At 37.3% G+C, this 19,383-nt stretch overlaps 5 protein-coding genes across 8 annotated transcripts; 4 read left to right on the forward strand and 1 right to left on the reverse strand.

Annotated features, from left to right (window-relative positions):
* The first annotated feature begins 364 nt into the window (after nt 1–364).
* Nucleotides 365–2,912, forward strand: LOC147495226 (putative glycosyltransferase At5g20260). The gene is made up of 4 exons (XM_086563844.1): nt 365–849; nt 1,068–1,219; nt 1,324–1,678; nt 2,208–2,912. Exons 1-4 carry the CDS (start codon nt 487–489, stop codon nt 2,868–2,870), a joined length of 1,533 nt encoding a protein of 510 aa, XP_086419970.1. The 5' UTR covers nt 365–486; the 3' UTR covers nt 2,871–2,912.
* A 12-nt stretch (nt 2,913–2,924) lies between these two features.
* On the forward strand, nt 2,925–6,449 carry LOC147495227 (F-box/kelch-repeat protein At3g06240-like). The gene is made up of 2 exons (XM_086563845.1): nt 2,925–4,383; nt 6,046–6,449. The coding sequence occupies exons 1-2, from the start codon at nt 3,052–3,054 to the stop codon at nt 6,067–6,069; spliced, it is 1,356 nt and encodes a 451-aa protein (XP_086419971.1). The 5' UTR covers nt 2,925–3,051; the 3' UTR covers nt 6,070–6,449.
* Nucleotides 6,450–6,497: 48 nt separating this feature from the next.
* Nucleotides 6,498–9,861, forward strand: LOC147495228 (F-box protein CPR1-like). The gene is made up of 4 exons (XM_086568336.1): nt 6,498–6,692; nt 6,749–6,806; nt 7,003–8,340; nt 9,574–9,861. The coding sequence occupies exons 1-3, from the start codon at nt 6,498–6,500 to the stop codon at nt 8,328–8,330; spliced, it is 1,581 nt and encodes a 526-aa protein (XP_086424462.1). The 3' UTR covers nt 8,331–8,340; nt 9,574–9,861.
* A 1,853-nt stretch (nt 9,862–11,714) lies between these two features.
* LOC147495229 (F-box protein At3g07870-like) lies at nt 11,715–14,950 on the forward strand. Its single transcript, XM_086566420.1, has 2 exons — nt 11,715–13,105; nt 14,654–14,950. The coding sequence occupies exon 1, from the start codon at nt 11,808–11,810 to the stop codon at nt 13,059–13,061; it is 1,254 nt and encodes a 417-aa protein (XP_086422546.1). The 5' UTR covers nt 11,715–11,807; the 3' UTR covers nt 13,062–13,105; nt 14,654–14,950.
* Nucleotides 14,951–15,912: 962 nt separating this feature from the next.
* Nucleotides 15,913–19,100, reverse strand: ARP6 (actin-related protein 6). 4 transcript variants are annotated; one of them, XM_086563850.1, is made up of 9 exons: nt 18,346–19,100; nt 18,045–18,261; nt 17,905–17,968; nt 17,091–17,175; nt 16,926–16,976; nt 16,772–16,834; nt 16,527–16,673; nt 16,400–16,421; nt 15,913–16,329 (listed from the first exon to the last, which is right to left on the reverse strand). In XM_086563850.1, exons 1-7 carry the CDS (start codon nt 19,035–19,037, stop codon nt 16,544–16,546), a joined length of 1,302 nt encoding a protein of 433 aa, XP_086419976.1. In that variant the 5' UTR covers nt 19,038–19,100; the 3' UTR covers nt 15,913–16,329; nt 16,400–16,421; nt 16,527–16,543. The 4 variants fall into 4 exon arrangements, with proteins under 4 accessions (XP_086419976.1, XP_086419975.1, XP_086419974.1 ...); XM_086563849.1 differs by lacking the exon at nt 16,400–16,421 and having other exon boundaries at nt 15,913–16,379; XM_086563848.1 differs by lacking the exon at nt 16,400–16,421 and having other exon boundaries at nt 15,913–16,316; nt 18,346–19,099.
* Between the last annotated feature and the right edge of the window lie 283 nt (nt 19,101–19,383).

Genomic DNA, 19,383 nt, shown 5'->3' on the forward strand with positions numbered 1-19,383 from the left:
AACTTGTTGTTTTAGCAGCTGGGACTCCTGGGAGTACCACTTGACACTAATCTATATAGTAAACCACTCAATCATCATTCAAAGACAAAACTGCCTAACAACCTGAACTTTACCACTTAATGAAGTTTAAGTTTATGCCATCACTCATCAGTTAAGTTTCCTTACTATTTAGTAAGTGTTACCACCGTCCAACGATGGCTTATATGAAAAGAACGATATTAATTATATTGAATGATCAGGACGCCATGGAGGTCATTATACCAAAAGTCCAGCTCATTTAGGCTGAAGCCTTGACCAGAGTCACAGGGCATTGACACCAAGTCCAAATTCTTAACTTTCGAAATAGGCGGGGAAGGAAGTTTGGTATCTCTTTATATAACTCAGACTTTTTCACGTTTCTCATTCAGTGCAACATTTTCTTCTTTAATACTCCAAGATCTCAAAGAAGATAGTAGACCAACAGCCAAGAAAGAAATCAAGAAAGCTATGTCTGCCTTCAGCTGTACCACAACACCTTTCTTACTTGTTGCACCAGCTTTTCTCCTCCTCCTCCTCTACTTCTCTGCTTTCAACAAACAACCTCTCACCACCACCACCATCTTCTCTTCTTATTCCTTAAAGTTCCATCAAGAAAACCTCATTAACCAAACTTATACTCCAATTCTCTCTCCAACTTCAAATGCAAACATCTCTTCAGTTTCAACGTTAAACATCTCATCAACTTCAACTTCAAACATCCCTTCAACTTCAAATTCAACTCAGAGTAATAATGATTTCTCCAATATCAGCGGTACCACTAACACCACTACTGAAGTCATTAACATATCCGATGTGCCGCCTCTTATTAATGTAAGCAATATCAGACTATATGTGATTCATTTTGCACTGAAGTTTAGGTGTATTACATATATTCATTTCATTAGCTAACTTTCTGTTTGCAAACCTTACCAACATTATAAAAAAATTTGAACTGAAATTCATTTTGTACTGAAGTAAAATGTGACTCATTCTGTTAGCCAGCTTATCCTGTTTTGTTAGTAACTTGATTTGATTGCTATTTGTTTTAGGAGAAGAGTAGCTTGGAAAAAATTGAAGAAGGTTTAGCTAGAGCTAGAAATGCGATTAGAGAGGCCGTCCACACACGTAATTATACATCTCAAAAGGAAGAAGATTTTATCCCCAGAGGATCTATGTACAGAAATTCATATGCCTTTCATCAGTAAGATCATGCATTTTTTTTTCACACTGCTTTACAAATTCATCGTGGAATAGAGGGTACATTAAAATTTCTCATTATGGACGGACTGTATATATGATGATCAGGAGCCACATTGAAATGGAGAAGAGATTCAAAGTATGGACCTATAAGGAAGGTGAACCACCACTAGTACATGATGGACCCTTGAACCTGATTTACTCAACAGAAGGGCAATTCATAGATGAAATGGAGAGTGGAAAGAACCCAATGCTGGCCAAGCACCCTGATGAAGCCCATGTATTCTTCCTGCCCTTCAGTGTCACAAATGTTGTCCGTTACATCCTTAAGCCAGAGAACACCTACAAAAGAGCCCAGCTTCAAAACGTTGTAGAGGACTATATTGGGGTTGTTGCCAACAAGTATCCTTACTGGAATAGAAGCACAGGGGCTGATCACTTCATGGTATCCTGCCATGATTGGGTATGTATTCATGTCCTCATTTTTGTTATTTCATTTCATTTCTAACGTACGTGATATGTAGCAATATATTTACTTGGAATCAGAAAACTTGCTGTATACCATTTTAAATCTTACAGAAGTATTCTTAGAACATTTTGCGAACATCCAAAACAAATTAGTGCTGGCTTTAAAGTGTCGTTTCTGATCATACGATTTAACATCAGTACAGGAAGAAATGTATTATTTTAGCACTAATGTTATGCAATGAGACGGAAATTTGTTTAATCATTAGGAAAATATTCTTTGTTAGAGACTTAGAGGTGATCATTAAGACAATCAAATCAGTTATAAAATTCAAAAGTCCAGTTTTGCAACCAGGCATTAGTTTATAATACCATTCTTTAAGTGCAATAATGTATTATACTGTTTATTAACAAATAATCATCCTCTGATTCTAATTCCAAGATCAATTAACCGTCAAATTTAGTAATTCACGTATGTCATCGAAAAAAAAAAGAATCATGTATGTATCTATTGTTTGATATTTCAGGCACCAGACGTAAATGATGCTCATCCTGAACTATTCAAACACTTGGTAAGAGTTCTTTGCAATGCAAATGTCTCTGAAGGATTCCAGGCACAACGAGATGTATCGCTACCTGAGATCAACCTCCCATTTGGACGCCTTGGAGGACCAAAACTCGGTCAAAGAGTGTCAAAGCGTCGTCTCCTCGCATTTTTCGCCGGTGGTGCTCATGGCTACATCAGGAAAATATTGTTGGAACACTGGAAAGATAAAGATAATGAGGTCCAAGTCCATGAGTACCTACCAAAAGGCATAAATTACCAACAACTAATGGGACAAGCCAAATTTTGCCTGTGCCCCAGTGGTTATGAAGTTGCTAGTCCTAGAGTAGTAGAAGCCATACATGCTGGTTGTGTTCCAGTTCTGATTTCCAAAGACTACATTCCTCCCTTTAGTGATGTCCTTGATTGGAGTCAGTTCTCAGTTCAAATTCCCATCGAAAAAATACCAGATATCAAGACCATTTTACAAGCGATACCAGACAACAAATATATAAAAATGCAGAAGAGAGTGACAAGAGTACAAATACATTTTGAACTTAATCGGCCTTCCAAAAGGTTTGATGTCATTCATATGTTACTTCATTCCGTATGGTTAAGAAGACTTAATCTCGGTCTGAAATTGTAATTTGCTAAATATCAACATGAAATTCCGAAAACATTGTATGTATTTGGGCCTCCAGTTAGAATACCCACTATTGTGAAGCCCAACAAGAACATTACAGTTCTACCCTCAAAACCCTGGAACTACCTTAACTTGGTTTCATTTGAAGTGTGTACTCTTAACTTGAAACACAAGAACAACAGCCATGGAGAAAGCAGAAAGCAAAGAAATGAAACTGAGGGAGGAGCGTAGTGTTGATATGTTCTCAAAGCTACCACTAGAAGTGACCAACAACATACTTTTAAGGCTACCCTTCAAATCAGTTGCTAAAGGAAGGTGCGTTTCTAAAAAATGGTGCAACATTCTAACTGACTCAAAGTTTCTTAAAATGCAACTTACCCAACTGTCTAATATCGAAAGTGATGTTTTTTTTTACTACAGAAATAGTAATAATGAGACTGCACTAACTTATATTGAAGAAACTGATGAAAATACTTTTTCCAAGAACCCCGTTAAGCCATTTAAAGTGCATGATTATGATTATGTTAAGAACACATTTGGTTGGTTGATCAAGATTTGGGGTTCTTGTAATGGCTTTGTTTGTTTATCTAGAATTAATTTATTTAACCCTTCACTTCCTGAAAACCCCTTTTATGTGTTTAACCCGATTACCGGAGAATGTATCGAGCTTCCTCACTTGGAAGTTCTAGATGGAGAGGAAATTAAAAAGAGCGAAAAAAGTGCTGTGTGTTCGTCTGGTTTCGGTTTTGATGAGAGTAAGCAGGAATTTAAGGTGGTGCTTGTAATGTTTACTCAGTGCGAGAGCGACACTCCTGCTGTCGACAGTGAAGTGAAAATTTATACACTTGGTAGTCCTAGTTGGAGGAAAAAGACTTGTAATGCTCCTGGACTTTTTCGATCTTGTGAAAACGTTTCGGTTTACTTCCATGGATGTCTTCATTGGCTCATTCTTGATGAGAATTCACGGAGATATGGGCCTCTCATTGTGTCCTTTGACTTGGGTGTCGAAGAATTTGGAACTGTTCCTACTCCCGGTTCAAAAATGTTCAAACACTCGTTTCAATATTATAGTATTGGGGTGCTTGAAGGGAATCTTGCTTCTGTGGAATTCTCTCCTGAGACCTACATTCATGTATGGGTTATGAAAAGGTACAAGGTTAAGAAGTCTTGGGTCAGGCAATTCTCTATAGAACACAATTCAGTGTGTCGTCAAGGACTGCGATGTCGTTATATCGAACTTGTCAAACTTACCAAGAAGGGTGAGCTTTTATTTCTTTGTAATTGCCAGTATCTGGTCTCGTATAATATCACAGGGAAATGGTGTAGATTTCTTCGAGTTGAAGGGGTTAAGAAAGTAAAAGATGGTAGTAAGCTTCTAGCACATCCACTTGTGGGCAGTCTCATTTCGCTGAAGTCAGCTTATGGATTATCTAAGAGAAGTACTTCTGATAAGGAGAAGGATATTTCACTTGCAGACATGATGTTCTACATGGCCTCTTTAGCATCTGTTCATCAGGTATGATTAATCACTCTTTTCCTTGTATAGGTTATTGGGCATTTATTTAGGTTAACATTTCTGTTCCCATGTTGTGGTGTTTATCCACCGATCAGTGTTGATGTGCACGCTCTGTGCGACGCTGATGCTTGACGACTATTTTTGCTGGCTGTTTTAGCATGACAAACACACTACTCACTGACCAAACACATATTATTATCATACAAGTAGGCTTTGTTTGTGGGTTGTATGCCAAGTTAGCTGTGTTGCGATCTTAATGACTTACAAGAGATCATGTGTGGTCGGTGTGGGTCTTTTAAAAGAATGATATAGATAAATAATCTCAGATAGGAAACTATCTAATTAGTGAACTACCCTTGTCTTGGTTAAATTTATGTTATACTATGTCATAAGCCCAATGTACAATACCCTGTGACTCTGTGAGTGATAGCTGTATATAAATAAAGGAGGAAACTCTGTCCAACTCTATTAATAAGACGGTACGTAGTAGTGCATTTAAGGTGATTGTCATGTTGGAGAAAAACATGAGTACTAACAATTACTTCAAGCTAATCGAGAAAACATGAAAGCAGCAGATTACTTACACTATGAGTAATTGAGTGCACCTTACACCTGTTAGATCAAGATAATCTAGCATACCTTGCGAGTTGAGTTTGATTTGTGTGAAGTTGTCATCAAGACTTTCCGATCACTAATCGAAAGGGTGTATTACCTCTGTAAAATTTATATCAACTCTTCTGAGAAGGATCGTTTTAGTGGCTCTCGTTTACAGCCTTAGATAATTTTGTGGAGTGGGCGTTTAAGTTCATCTCACATTCTCACCCGTCAATGGTGACTTCCTGCCCTGTCTATACTTTTGTACAATGTCGTTTATTTAGTTTAATTTTGTTAAAGAAAACATAATGTATAGAAGATTTAGATAAACTTACAAGTTGAAGAAGCGGAAAGTACAAAATACAAAAGAATATTAGTTTTTGTGTGAAACGTACAGTTGCTGCAGTACTAATACAGGTTTTCCAAATTAGTAGTATTTGAAGAGAAGTTTACTGATACTTTTATCTACTTTTGAAATTTTAGTTACTTTTAGTAGTTCTCGAATATTGTTATGTGACTCCTCCTACTAACTTGTGATGGGCTGCTTGCACGTATACATGATTCTATCTTAGTGACTGGACATCAGAGGACCAACGCTCTCTAAGACTCTTTTATGGAGCTGCCTTTAAGTAGACTACCCTGAGCGATAACCTCGAATAAGTGAGGCACTACGACTTATTGTGAAATTCCTAAATCATAGTTTCACAGAGTTTAGATTCCATCCTGTGATAATAGGTTGCTGGGAAACTCAAAGCCTAGCTGATCCGAGTTCCGAGTACTTGGTAATAGAAAATGGTATACATCAGTGGTTAAAATCTTTAAAAAATTAACTCTTGAGGAACTTGGTTTTGGTTTGGAAAGGAAATGAGTTTTAGAAGAATTTTAAATTTATATTCTATTCTTATTTTCAAAAGCTAATAGAAAACCCCCTTTTTTTTTTGGTAGACTATATTTCCATCATGGATGTGTCCCGTGTTTTAAAATTGGAATTTGGGAAGAAAGAGTTTATATCTATCCATTTGGTCGATACCTGATCGACTGCAGCTCACTGATGTTGTACCTTTTCAGGGTGAAGCTGGAGGTGTCTCTTAAGGTTGTATTTGCAGCTTATGGGGCAGTCAAGTGACAAGCAACTGCATAGAAACTTGGTATTTAGTACTTCATTTTGTTGGTTAGTGGGATTTAGCAATGTTGATTTTGGTTAGTTCACTTGACAAAATTTTGTTTTGCTGGAGCGTTGTTGGAAGATACAAGATAGAGAACTGTCATTGTGGTGCCTTTTCAACGAATATCTTAATGTAATTACTGCCTCGTAAGTTCGTATTTGATGGAAACTTCAGTTTATAGAGGCAGTCTTTTGATGAATGTTTATTTAGATCCTTGGTCTGCCTTGTACTAGTGTTTATGTAGAACCTTCTGGGATATTGTAATGAATTAAATTCTAATTTGGTTGGCAAGTCTTTCTTACTCAATTTTTCGGTTATCAGAGCTATTTTGGAAGTAAACTTTTGGAACTAGAAATGCTCTCTCTGTCCCTTCTTATAACTAATGACTCCGTTTTAAAGTCTTGTCTCTCGTGTTCTCAGTTTGCCATGTTTCTGTATACACCCAGCTATAACGGTTCCTCTGATCTGAATTTGAATTCTTACTTTGACATGTATGCATACATGCCACCAAAATTTATTGGTTCTGGGTATATTATTTTGTCAGGATCTGTACTCTGTAGTATAGTAACTCCACAGAACTTGCTCAGACTATCTGCTTTTATCAGGCCTTAACAGTGTCTCATTCTCAGGGAACATTTCTTTCTTTGGTTAGTGCAGTGAGTGGTGCTTGCAGTGTTAGTGTAGCAAACTAGCGACGAAGTGTCGTTGAAATCACTCTCAAGATAAATTGCCAAAACACGAAACATTTAATTCCAATATCGAAACATTGGCATTGTTTGTGCACGACCACACGACCCACGTGTTTGAAACTGAACGAACCCTACACTATAAAAAGGAACCAAAACCTTTGTTCGTGTAGAAAAAAATGAGGAGTCGACCAAGAGTAGTGGCAACCAACTTTTTTCTAGACTACCAACTGACCTGACAACCGACATTTTCTCCAGACTACCTTCCAAATCAGTCTCTGCATGCAAATGTGTTTGCAAACCATGGCTTCACATTCTCTCTCACCCATCATTTTCCAAAGCCCAACTGGCCCAGCTCTCAAAACTCAGTTCAGACATACTTGTTCATTTCAAAGCTCTCTCCCCGAGTCGTGGCGGGTCTCGAATATACATTCTTGAAGACAATGCAACTATAGCTAAAAGACCTGTTGACCCATTAGCATTGTTTGATGAAGACTATCTTGGTGAGGCATTTGATGATGAATATGGTTGTCCTTTAATCTTAGGTTCTTGTAATGGCTTTATTTGTTTACTTAGTAACCCTACTACGATACGCAGTTTTTTAATTGATAACTATTTTATTCCGCAGAGCCCAGTAACTATTTATGTGTTTAATCCCATTACTAAAGAATACTCCAAGTTGCCTTCATTTAATGTTCCTAAACTTAACTATCAAGATAACAATTTATGTGAAATTGATATTGAGAAACAAACTGACAGATGGTTATCTGGTTTTGGTTATGTTCAGTCTAGAAATGAAATGAAAGTGGTGGTTGTTTTGCTTGTTGTGCGTAAATCTGTGCCTAAGGTGTTTGATAGTGTAGTGTATGTGCATACTTTGGGGAGTAACGTGTGGAGGAGAAAAGTTGGTATTGCGCCGAATGTGCTACTTAAAACATTGGATATTAGTCCATCGGCAGTTGTTAATGGGTCTCTTCATTGGCTTGCAATTGACCAATGGACGAAAAACAATGGGCGTCCTGTTATTGTGTCGTTCGATTTGGATAGAGAGGGATTTGGATTTGTGCCTACCCCTGAATCAAAAAAACTACTTGAATTCCCATACAAAGGATATAATCTTGGGGTGTTTGAAGAGTATCTTTCTGTTATGCAATGTTTTTCTTATCCCGCTGATAAGATTGATATATGGGTAATGAAGAAGTACAATGTTGAGGGGTCTTGGGTTAAGCAATTCTCATTTAAACAAAGTTTGGCGTCCCGTTCATCTTCTTTTGATACTGCAAAGCTTATAAAAGTTCGTAACAATGGTGAGCTCTTAATACTTTGCAATAGCATGGATCTGGTTTCTTACAACGTTAAAACCCAAAAGCGTAAACTTATTCAAGTGGGGTGGGATGGGAAAAGTAAGTCGTGTTATGTCCCTGAAGTGCACACACTAGTGAGCAGCCTCATTTCACTACAAGGAGCTTTTGGAATGGAGAGTGAGACATTTTCTGAATGAAATTAAGAAGGTAATTTACTTGTTCTCTCAATATCTGTTTTCACTCTATTGCTGGTATACATTACTCCCTTTCTTTATTTCGTAAGTTGGTTCACAGTGGAACAATTTTGAAAGTGACTTATTTGTTGTTATCTCCATACACTACTGTTGGAGATTGAGTGCTGATATATAGTTAGAATGTGATTATTACAGAGAAACTCATCAATAATGTGAAGTCTTTACTTTAATGTTCACAAAGAGGAACTCTATGATCTTAACTAAGGGTGTATAGAGACACAAAACGTCTCCTAGAGGGAATGATTTTGTGAATCTCATTCTTCTGGTTCATGGCGTTCCTCAGGGGAGCCAACTATCTAGCCCATTATTGCTAGCCTTTTTCTTTTGTTGGCAGTAATTTGAAACCTTCTATCATTCTAAACCCCTTAAAGTACTCACTTCCTAAAACTATGGTTGAGTTACATGATAATCTGAACAAATATCATAAGAAGTAAAAACTCGTAGAGTGAATGGTGGTAGGCTCTTGTTTAGGCATTTCAATCAAGAACTATTACCCACTTAAACTCTCTGTTTTGTTTTAGTTTTTACTTGCTCGTTCTAGTGCTTGTCCAGTAATGATGTGCACGTATTATGCACACTACATATGATCATCAGTCATCCAAGGCAAACTTTAGTAGTGGGAAATGGGGGGAAATATTCTATGTTGTCAAGGGCAGCGCTTAGCCGCTTCAGTGCCAAGGTACCAATTTTCAGTGAAAACAGTTGCTAGTTGTAGTCAAAGGCCTTGCAGAGGTGGCTCACTTGGATAGCCTAGCGTGTCGAGCCTTGCCTTGCCCCTGACAACATAAGTAACTCTAGACAGGTTTCTACTTGGGCTTCATAGCAAAACGGAAAATGCAGAAGAACTCTTGTTTTCTCAGAGATATCATGTTCTTTAACTTATACTTTTATACGTATATGTTTGCTTCTCTTGCCGTCTTGTGTCAGTAAAAAGGATTTTGTTGGTTTTACTCTTAAGACAACCTTGGTCAATTTGCTACTCTTACAGAACAGATTTAATACTAGATTTTTGTTCATTTTACTATGGTTTTATTGCTATTTTGAATATGCATGTTGTTGACGGTGACAAGTCCGTTTTTTACTTTTTTCTGAGTTATTGTATAACTGGAGGAATATACTGTCATACTAGGTTGGTAATTTGGGATGCTCTAAGTAGATATCTCTTATGCTATGTTGCTTCCTGTAGGATATGGAACTCTGGAGTTTGGAAGACTGTAACGAGTAGTAACTTGTGGAGGGTACAGATAGAAATGCTGGAAACTGATCAATGTTGTTTGGGTCCTCGTGTTGATTGATTGATCACCATTTTTTTTTTTGCTTTTGTGTTTGTATTTGAAAATATAACTGCGTGAATTATTATAATCTTAGAGTGATATTATTCTTTAATTACCTTATGTTAAGGAGCTTCCTTCTCCAGTATATTTTATATTTGGATTCACCAATAATCAAAATCTCAAGGCCGGATGGAAAATGACCTGAACTTGTGTTAGTTGGTTCCGCATTGGTAAGTCAAGGAATTGTTTTGGGGTAGGGATGCTTCCCTTTGTGAATGTAATAATACAATATATAGAGGACAACCTCTGAGATGATTTCAACTCTGACACATATTTTTATTACCCATTTAGATCTTTGGTATTTAAGTGTCAAATTAGTTCTACTCATAGCGGTTGAACTATATACCTCGGTGGAAGCTTGACACAAATAGTAAACATTAATAGTCCATTGGTTTGGGAACATAAATACTTTATATTTTAGTCATTAGGGTAATACTTGCCCGTCAGAAGCTCACATTGCATGTTCTACCCTTTCAGGGAAGGTGAAATTAAAGCCAATGCCTCATATATACCGTGTATCTTGTGGATTGGCTATTGGAGCATTTAGCATACTAAGCAGGCTTTTGACTGAGGTTTCTGCAGAACCTTGATATTTACTCTTTAGGAATTCATTTTGTTGGATGATTGTAATTAGCCATGTTAAGCACTCATTTGGTGGCATCTTTCTTCGTATATAACTTTATCGTAATTACATTAAAGGAATTTAAATTTTGGAACTAGAAACGCTTTCACTGCTTATAACATGGCCCTATGATTCTGAAGTTTTGCCAAATTGAAGTCTCACTATGACATGGATGCAAATCCACAAACTGTCCTCTGATCTAGAACTCGTCGTATATGTATGGTAACTCAACCTAGTTTTTTTTGAGTTTTTTGAGATCAGTTTTTTTTTTTTTTTTTTTTTTTTTTAAATGATATCAGTAACTCTTTGATGCTGAATAACTTGTGATTTTTGTATTTTGAGCCATTTTGAATCTGGTTGATCAGGTACATGATTGGATATCCTTTAGCAGGAACAGATCCGTAGAAATGCCTATGTATTCTTCAGAATTACTAGCTTTAAAAGTTATGAATTTAACAACAGCTTTACCAATTACCATATCCATATTCAAAGCTATAAACCCTGATTTTCTCTAACCCTGACAAAAGTAGCATCAAAACTTATATTAACGCAATCTTTATTAACAATTTAACAGTAGGTTATTTCTCAAGCATATATGTTAGGAGAGATATGTTAGAGCAAGTCCAATGGGAGCTATATGGGCTGTTAAAGGCAAATATAACACTCCAACCACAAAAATGTCATTTCAATAGGACTACTAAAAGGGTTTTAAATTTGGAAGGAGTCAAAAACTCAGCCAAAGTTAAGACTTTTGATAACAGCTGCTATAATAAGTTTGGGAGACGGATGACATAGTTTCTGCCGTCCGTGTGCCATCCGTCAAAAAAAAATTCAACTTAAATTACAAAATAATAGACGGGCAGCAAAAACTATGCCGTCCGTATCATTTAACACTTTAAAATATAAAACGCGATTGGATTGGTTTTTTTATTTTGGGGTGCCAAATTTGGCTAGGCAAACTAAAAAACCTATGTGTCACTTTTTAGCAGCCCAATTTAGCAACTCTCTATTGGACTTGTTCTTAGTAGAGTTAGAATTTGGAGGTATCTTAAATTACAAAATAATAGACGGATAGCAAAAACTATGCCGTCCGTATCATTTAACACTTTAAAATAGAAAATATGATTTGATTGGTTTTTTTATTTTGGGGTGCCAAATTTGACTAAGGAAGCTTAAAAACCTATGTGACGCCTTTTAGCAGCTCTCGCTTTCCATTGGACTAGCTCTTAATAGAGTTAGAATTTGGAGGCTTGTACTCTGCTAGTCTACTTCCTCCAATGCTCCAATGCATTTGCTATGTGCCTATCTATGTATGTGGTCAAATGTGGACTTATTCCTAGCTTCCCATATCCCATTAAAAAAAAAAAAAAAAAAGTCAAATTGAATATAGTCTTTCCCCAAACCTAAGAGACGCACACCCCACTCTCTAGTCTCTTCCACTACTTCTCCCAGAATTGTAAAACAATGGAAAATTTACCACAGGAAATCACTAGCAACATTCTGTCAAGGCTACACTTTAAACAAACGCGCAAATACAGATGCGTCTGCAAACTCTGGCGCATTATTCTTTCACATCCTACATTTCCCACCACCCACTTAGCCCAACTCTCTAAACTTAGTCCCGACATTCTTCTCCACTTCAAAGCAGTCTCTCCTTTATTCGGTTCCCGTATATACTATCTTGAAGACGATGAAACAATCCTTAAAAGGCCCATATACCCACTCACATTAGCTGATGAACATTTCCTTGCTGACTCGTTTAATGACCACTATCCTTATATTTTGGGCTCTTGTAATGGTTTTATTTGCTTGTTTAGTCCCATTGTAGAGCTTAACGGTGGTGATCCAGTGTTTCTTATTCCACGCAATCCTATTTATGTATTTAACCCCATTACTAGGAATTACTCTAAGTTTCCTCTGTTTGATATTCCTGAATTCCACACTCGTGGTTGGTCAGACTTACGTCGTGATAAGTGGTTTTCAGGTTTTGGTTATGTAGATTCTAAGATGGAGTATAAGTTAGTGCTTGTTGTCTTCACTGGGGGAAATTCTCTGCCTCAAGTATTTGATAATCAAGTGCTAGTGTATACTTTAGGTAGTACTACTTGGAGGAAAAAGGTTGGTATTGCACCAGACGTGCTCCGTAAATCAAACGAAGAAATAGCTTCGCCAGCGTTTGTTAATGGCTCTCTTCATTGGATAACTGTTAATAAAAGTTCATCCAAGCAGGGGCCCTGCATCGTGTTTTTCAACTTGGATGCAGAAGAATTTGGATTTGTTCCGACTTTTAAGTCACATCTAGGTAAAGAGACATACAGATACAGACCCTATCAACTCGGAATATTTGAACAGTATCTTTCTGTTGTAGAATGCTCCTATAATTCTTACATTAGTATATGGGTTATGAAGAAGTACAATGTAAAGGAATCTTGGGTCAAGCAATTCTCTATAAAACAAGGTTCGGCCTGGTGTTCTTGTCAGACTGCTAAGCTCATCAAAGTTCGAAATAATGGTGATCTTTTATTACTCATTGATAACTCGTATATGGTCTCTTACAACACTATTACCGGAAAGCGTAGGCTTATTCAAGTGGCATGGGAAGGGAAGCATAGGAGGTACATCCTTAAAGCACAAACACTTGTGGGCAGCCTCATTTCACTAAAATCAGCTTTTGGAATGGACGCTGAGACAACTACTTCAATGAAAAGAAAAAGATAATTTCCTTGCGGTCTCAGTTGATGATGTTATCTTGTAACTCATAGGTATGCATTACTCTCTTCTTTCCTGCTTAGGGTACTGGCATTGCTACAATTGAGCCAATGGCTTGTTTGTTCTGGTGTATTCCTATGTTGCTAAAGGCTCAGAATTACATAGAATCTAATCTCAATCTTTTGACTTCCTGGTTAGACAATATCCAATTGGGGGGGGGGTGGGGTGTAAAATTACACATCCACATAGGCGCCATTAGGATTTTACACCTCCCCACTTGACAGTTCCCAATGGAGAAATGTTACAAATTTGGGTTTTAAACCTCAGGCATTGCCCCTCTTAGAATTAAAGAGGGATATCATTCCAAGTGATGCCCGAGTTTTAAAGTCACATATATTACCAGTTTCAAAACTAAAGAGGGGCGCCACTTGGGGTGATGCCCGAGCTTTTTACCAACTTGTATCTTGGATGAAGAATTTTCCACTCGGTCTAGAAGTTAATAGCTATAACCTATGGTTTACATCCCACATTGGAAGATGATTTTTAAGATGTGGGGTGTAAAGTTTACATATTCTACGGTTTACACCCCCCTTGGAGATGCCCTTATGAAGTTCATAGATACCTTAGTCTAAAGGAATTTAGGGACTATAGGATTTTAGGTTCTTTGAAGTTCCCCACTCAACCTGTAACTTATTGATTGTTTAACATGTTCTCTCGATTTTATATTGTCTGGTTGTTCTGTGTTCCATAGGCTTGCAAGTAACCTCTTCATTCTTGCATAATGTAGTGACTATTTTTATCATTTCACACTTTACTTCAAGAATTTCCGTAATTTGCTGTAAACACTCAACTTTATGAATTTTTTACTCTAATGTTCATATTTTGGAACTATATATATAAGATCTTAAGAAATTTCAGAAACAATACAATAGACCCTGCTTAGAGGAAATGATTTTGCAAGTCTCATTCTCTGGTTTGCGTTGGCCTTCTGATGAGGGTACCCTCTGAAAATTTCTTCCACTTTTATTGGCTAGATAGCCTTGTTAGGATGGTTTTAATTGTCCCAAAAGACTCGAAAGTGGTTTCTGTTGGATTTGTGGTTTACGTCCTATGAAAATTTTATTTTGATTCTAATGAAAAATTGAATAGATAATGTTTTGGTTATCGGTCCTATTTAATTACAAGCTTTAATAAGTTTGTGGAGTAGGCTTATGTGATACGACTTCATATCTCCTCATTCCCATGCCATTCATATACATTTCTAGTCCCTTCTCAGCCTCTAAAGGTTTGTGTTAGACTAGGACCCTCAAACCTTCGAGTTGTTGATAACATAGAAACATTGATGGTTAGCCAGTTGTATTGTCATATACTGCATTTTATGATCCGTCGGTAATTAAAATTTTCATTGATCCATCTTATGAAAAGATTCTGAAAAGAGAAGGAATTAAGGATGTGCTTTTATTTTCTAGATCACATGTTCCTTTTGAAGTTTTTGTGGTACTGGTGTATTTAATTTTGAGAATCAAATACAGAATCTCTGTACCATTAAGCTTAATTACTCACTTGGTTTAAAGTTGACTCTGTTTATTGTACCTGTTCAGGGAAGGGGGACTGTAATGCTGCCTTGTGGATTGTTCTGGCTGCAAGAGCAATCTTTGTGCTCTGGTTTATGTAGACACTTGGTATTGTTATCTCGTTTTGTCGGCTGAGTGTAATCAACCATGTTAATTATCTGATTTTAGTCCTGCATTCTTCTTTGTGGAAATGCCATGTCTTTACTTGTTCAGACTTTTGATTTTTAAGAGCTTTGGAAGGATCTAATGAGAATGTTGGTGCCATCTTTCTGCTTGTAACTATTGATGCTATAATTTGAAGTTTCTTGTATTGGATTCTCACTACAGTGACATAGTTGCATGACGTGTTCTTTATCAGCACACTAACATAACAGCTTCTCCAAACTTCTTTAGTTTTTACTTGTTTACCGTAGCAGGTTCCAAATTTTCCCACTTTCCAAAAGACAACTAAAACTACAGGATTTTTAGTGTGTAGGTTCAAGATGTTATCTCCTACGCTCCTATACTCCTATAAATCACTACTGTGTCATAAAGGTGTCACCGTACAGCCCTGCCCAAATGACATGAGAATTGTTCCCCTTGTGGCAGTCCCTTCAACAACGTGCAAACAGAACACAATTAATGGAATCCAGGGTCTAATGGAACAAGTCAGCTGCAGTGATCGATCCATGTGGTCGGATTGCTTCAACATATTTTTCTACCCTATACTGACATAAAAGGTGTAGCTTCGAATAACTAACACTCTAACAGAATCCGGACCCCTTTTGTCCACGGAATTCCCTTAAGTTCAAGGACACATAAAGACTCCATAAAGAACATGAGGGTCTACATCAGCTTATGCGGCAAAAATTGAGTCTCACTTCGAACCAAAGGGAGGAGTGGCAAGATTGCTAGTAAGTACTTCTAGTAGGACATACATATATAGTGCCTAAATGGCCAGTCCAACACACAAAGAAAGCTTTAGACAGCTTATCGAGAATACGCTAGACACTCATCTTTATACTAGTATACTGCGTGGCAGTGGAGAGTAAGCAGAGCTGCGGGGGGGGGGGAGAGAGAGAGTTGGGTGATGCGGGGGAGAGAGAGATGGGTGAAGGAGAAAGGGTATTGGGGGCGAAGAAAAAATGAGAGAGAAGTTGAGGACAGACAGACAGAAACCAACCAATTTGGTTTTTGTCCGCATACCCCCCCTTCTGCCAAGATCGTTCGCTCCGCTCACTCGATTATCTAAATATGTAACAACAGATGTATCTGCTTTCTCACTATTCAGATTGGCAAAACACTGATTCTAAACAAAAGAGGCATTTTATTGACAGTCTTTTAAAACAAGCCAATAGTTAGTAGAACTCTACAAGAATCTTTAGTTTGATCTACTTATCACAAATGTGTCTACAAAGCTTTGATGACAATGTATCTTCAGCCAAACCGTCCAATATCTCCGCTTCTCAGGATCCACTTATGTAATCACACAAGTCTCGAATAAGATAAGAAGTTGCTTTCAGACGAACCGTCCAATATCTCGCTACTCAGGATCCATTGGTGACTAGGAAAAGCAGCATAAACGTCGAATTTTGCAGGCTGGACTGCCAGTATGCAAATGGCTAAGCAACAAAGTAACTGCCAGGGCATTCAGTTCTTGGAGGTCCCTGGAATACGTAGGAAGCTTGTATTGTAACTTCACCAGTTCAACCTAAAACAGTGGCACTCAAATTATCACATTGGAAGCTCTTGAGAGTTGAGACATCTCTCAATTCTGCAGACAAGAACTTCTGAAATTTGACACAGGAAAGCATCTCTACAAGGAAGACGTATCAAATGACAATAAAAATGATTCGACAAATGAAACATCAATCTGAGTATAAATGTAAAGCAGACAAAAAAATTATAACTACAAACATACCTTTAAAGTTTTAGTATTCAGTGGAAAAACCGTCGGCGACAACGAGCAGATCCAAGCTCCTCATACTCAGATTTGGTGACACACATTGATTCAAAATCTGGGCTAGATGCTAAGAGTGATCCACCTCTCCAAACCCCTAAGATTGGACTGGAGTAGTATAGTAGGAATGTGAGCTCTCATAAAATAACTGTGAATTCAAACATACTCTACAGATAAGATTATAAGGATGGGTGTTCAGAATTTACTCTTCTTGAGTTGTTATCTTCACTTTGTAATCGTCAGGTACAAGAGACCGAAGCTCCCTTTTCCTAGATGCAGTAAAAACATATTGAGACGAAGAACAAAAGATTTCAAAAAAACGAGAATCTGGTTATTTAAAAAAGGCCGAAGATAGCTTACAATCTTTCTGCAAATCGGGGAAACAATGTGCTTCCACCAGTCAATATAATGCTGCAGAGAGAATAAAATGGATTAAATAAGTTGATCAGTAATGGCTAGTAGAAAGAGATAAGATCTATATTCTATACTTCAGTATTACAGACAGGGTGAAGATATGAATGACACCTATCATAGAGTACAGGGTGAAGATATGAATGACATGAATTAACAGCTCGAACAATGCACTCAGCTATCCCTGCCTGGTTCATTCCTGCAAAGTTTATAGAAAATGTGGCTATAGAATCAGTCCAACAGGTCTCCCACGCAAAAATAAAATTCAGTGATAGAACTTAAATTGAACTAAAAAATCTTAAGCGTAGATGTCAAAAAAAATGACTGTAGAATGAATGGGCAAAAAATGAGGATGATATGACAGATAAAGCATTCATACCAGTTATCTTAGATTTCAGAAATACACCAAGCCCTGGAGATAATTCATAACAGTGGGGATCTTCTAAAAGTGATCTTCGTTTAAGTCGTAGTTGGTATTTCATGATATTGCCAACTTGCTAAAAAGGGATGCATTGTTGAAAAGCTTTTAACATTATTTAACAATGAAGTCTCAATTAGAAAATTTAGAATAGATTTAGAGATGTTTTCCATGAAGTTACCATGGAAGATAAGCTATTGACTCAACTCTATGCTCCCAAGAAACAGAAGTCAACATTTGCAACAATACACATCAAACAATTTATAGCCCGAAACTAGTTATATATCACTAATTGCACTGCAACATTTTTGTCTTAAACCTAACTACCTACCAAGCCAACCTATACCAATAGTTCAGGTTAGTAACTAAGCGTGCAAATAGAATCCGATGAACTCTAACAAACAAACACCACAGTGAATATAGAACAGAGTTGCATATAATCTGAAACTAAACAACTTCGAATCTATAACACTTGGCGCTAGTCTATGTTGTTTCAAATTAAATACAAACCTAAGTCTGCAGGACGGAAAAGCATCTCAGGAACAAGAAACCGCTCATTGGTCAGGTTAAACTCCTGTAGAGAAAGTAATATAAAATATAAGATAACAATGGCATGAACAAAACTAGCACTACATAATTAGGAAACACACATTTTTTGTCAAGTCAATTTTCTTCCTGTCTCCCGTTTTTTCCTCAGCTTCTTCACGCCCACTTTCCCCATTTGTTATTGGCAACAGACTCAACGAATCATCTGGTAAGGTACGGTACCGCTGTGCTTCATCTGGGTCCTTAATAAATCCCTTAGTGTATGTAACACCGTCGGGAAGGACATACGTGCACTTGAACAAATTGTCCCTTCCTGGTTTCCTATTCACATAATTCATTCACATTTCATAAAACTTAATTCCATAAGACAAAAGTTAATAATAATTAAAATAAAAATGACGGTACCTAGCAATGTGAAGATCGCGATGAAGATCAAGAGAAACAAAACAAAGTTTCTCTTTAACCTCATCAATTAAAAAACTCTCATCCATAACATTAACAGCGCGATAAGAAACCAGCTCTTTAAAATAATTAGTAAGTGCTTTCCCACCTAAATCCAACCTCTTAACCCCATAATTAAGCGTAAAATTCTGCAAAACAGGAGCAGCATGAGTAAAAGAAAAGCCAGAGTCAACAATCAAACTACACTGAGCCCTAGAAATTAAACCATCAGGCCTACGGCTAGCTTCATATAAATGAACTAAAGAAGGTGAGTCAGCAACAAACAATGACTTGAACCCCAAGTCTTCAAAAACAATCTCGTCCATTGAATGCTGAATAGATGGGAGGTTGAAAAGAGGTTCAGTTAGTAAAAGTGATGAGGTGTTAGGGTTAATATGAAGGAGGGTTTTGAAAATGTGGGACCAGATTTCTTTTTGTAAGTCTGGGTTGGTTAGGTAACCACGGTCGAATGGACGGCGGGTTGTTACGGAGGTTAAGTCGTCTTGGGATTGGAGTTGGTCTGGGTAAAGGAATTTTTTTGAGCTCAGTGGTTTGCCTATGCAGTTTGGGACTACTAGTTTTGGGTCTCGGTCTCCGCCTATTCCTGCTTTTATGTAACCTGCTCCGTTGTCCACAACTACTACGTTTGAAGACATTACTAATTTTTCAGACTCTTCCCGCTTTCTTTCTCACTCTTTGGGGTTTTTATTGGGGGTTTCGGCGCACAAATCTCGAATATATATTACTGAAATATGTCGGAAACTTTTTAAATGCCGATATTTTCGTCTACACTTCAAAGTTCCGATTTCACTGTTCAACTCTTCGTAAAAGAAAAAAAGGAGAAATTAATACTAGCTGGGTGTCTGATACTCTGATCAATCCTGTCAATAAAGAGTTAGCTAGCAAACCTTTCTACTCAATAATTAAGGGAAGAGTCTTGTATTGGGCACTCATCAAATTGGATTGGGCAACCCAAAAAAAATAAAATAAAATAAAATATAT

Source organism: Coptis chinensis, chromosome 6 (genome assembly GCF_015680905.1).
Source record: "Coptis chinensis isolate HL-2020 chromosome 6, ASM1568090v1, whole genome shotgun sequence".
Classification (NCBI taxonomy): domain Eukaryota; kingdom Viridiplantae; phylum Streptophyta; class Magnoliopsida; order Ranunculales; family Ranunculaceae; genus Coptis; species Coptis chinensis.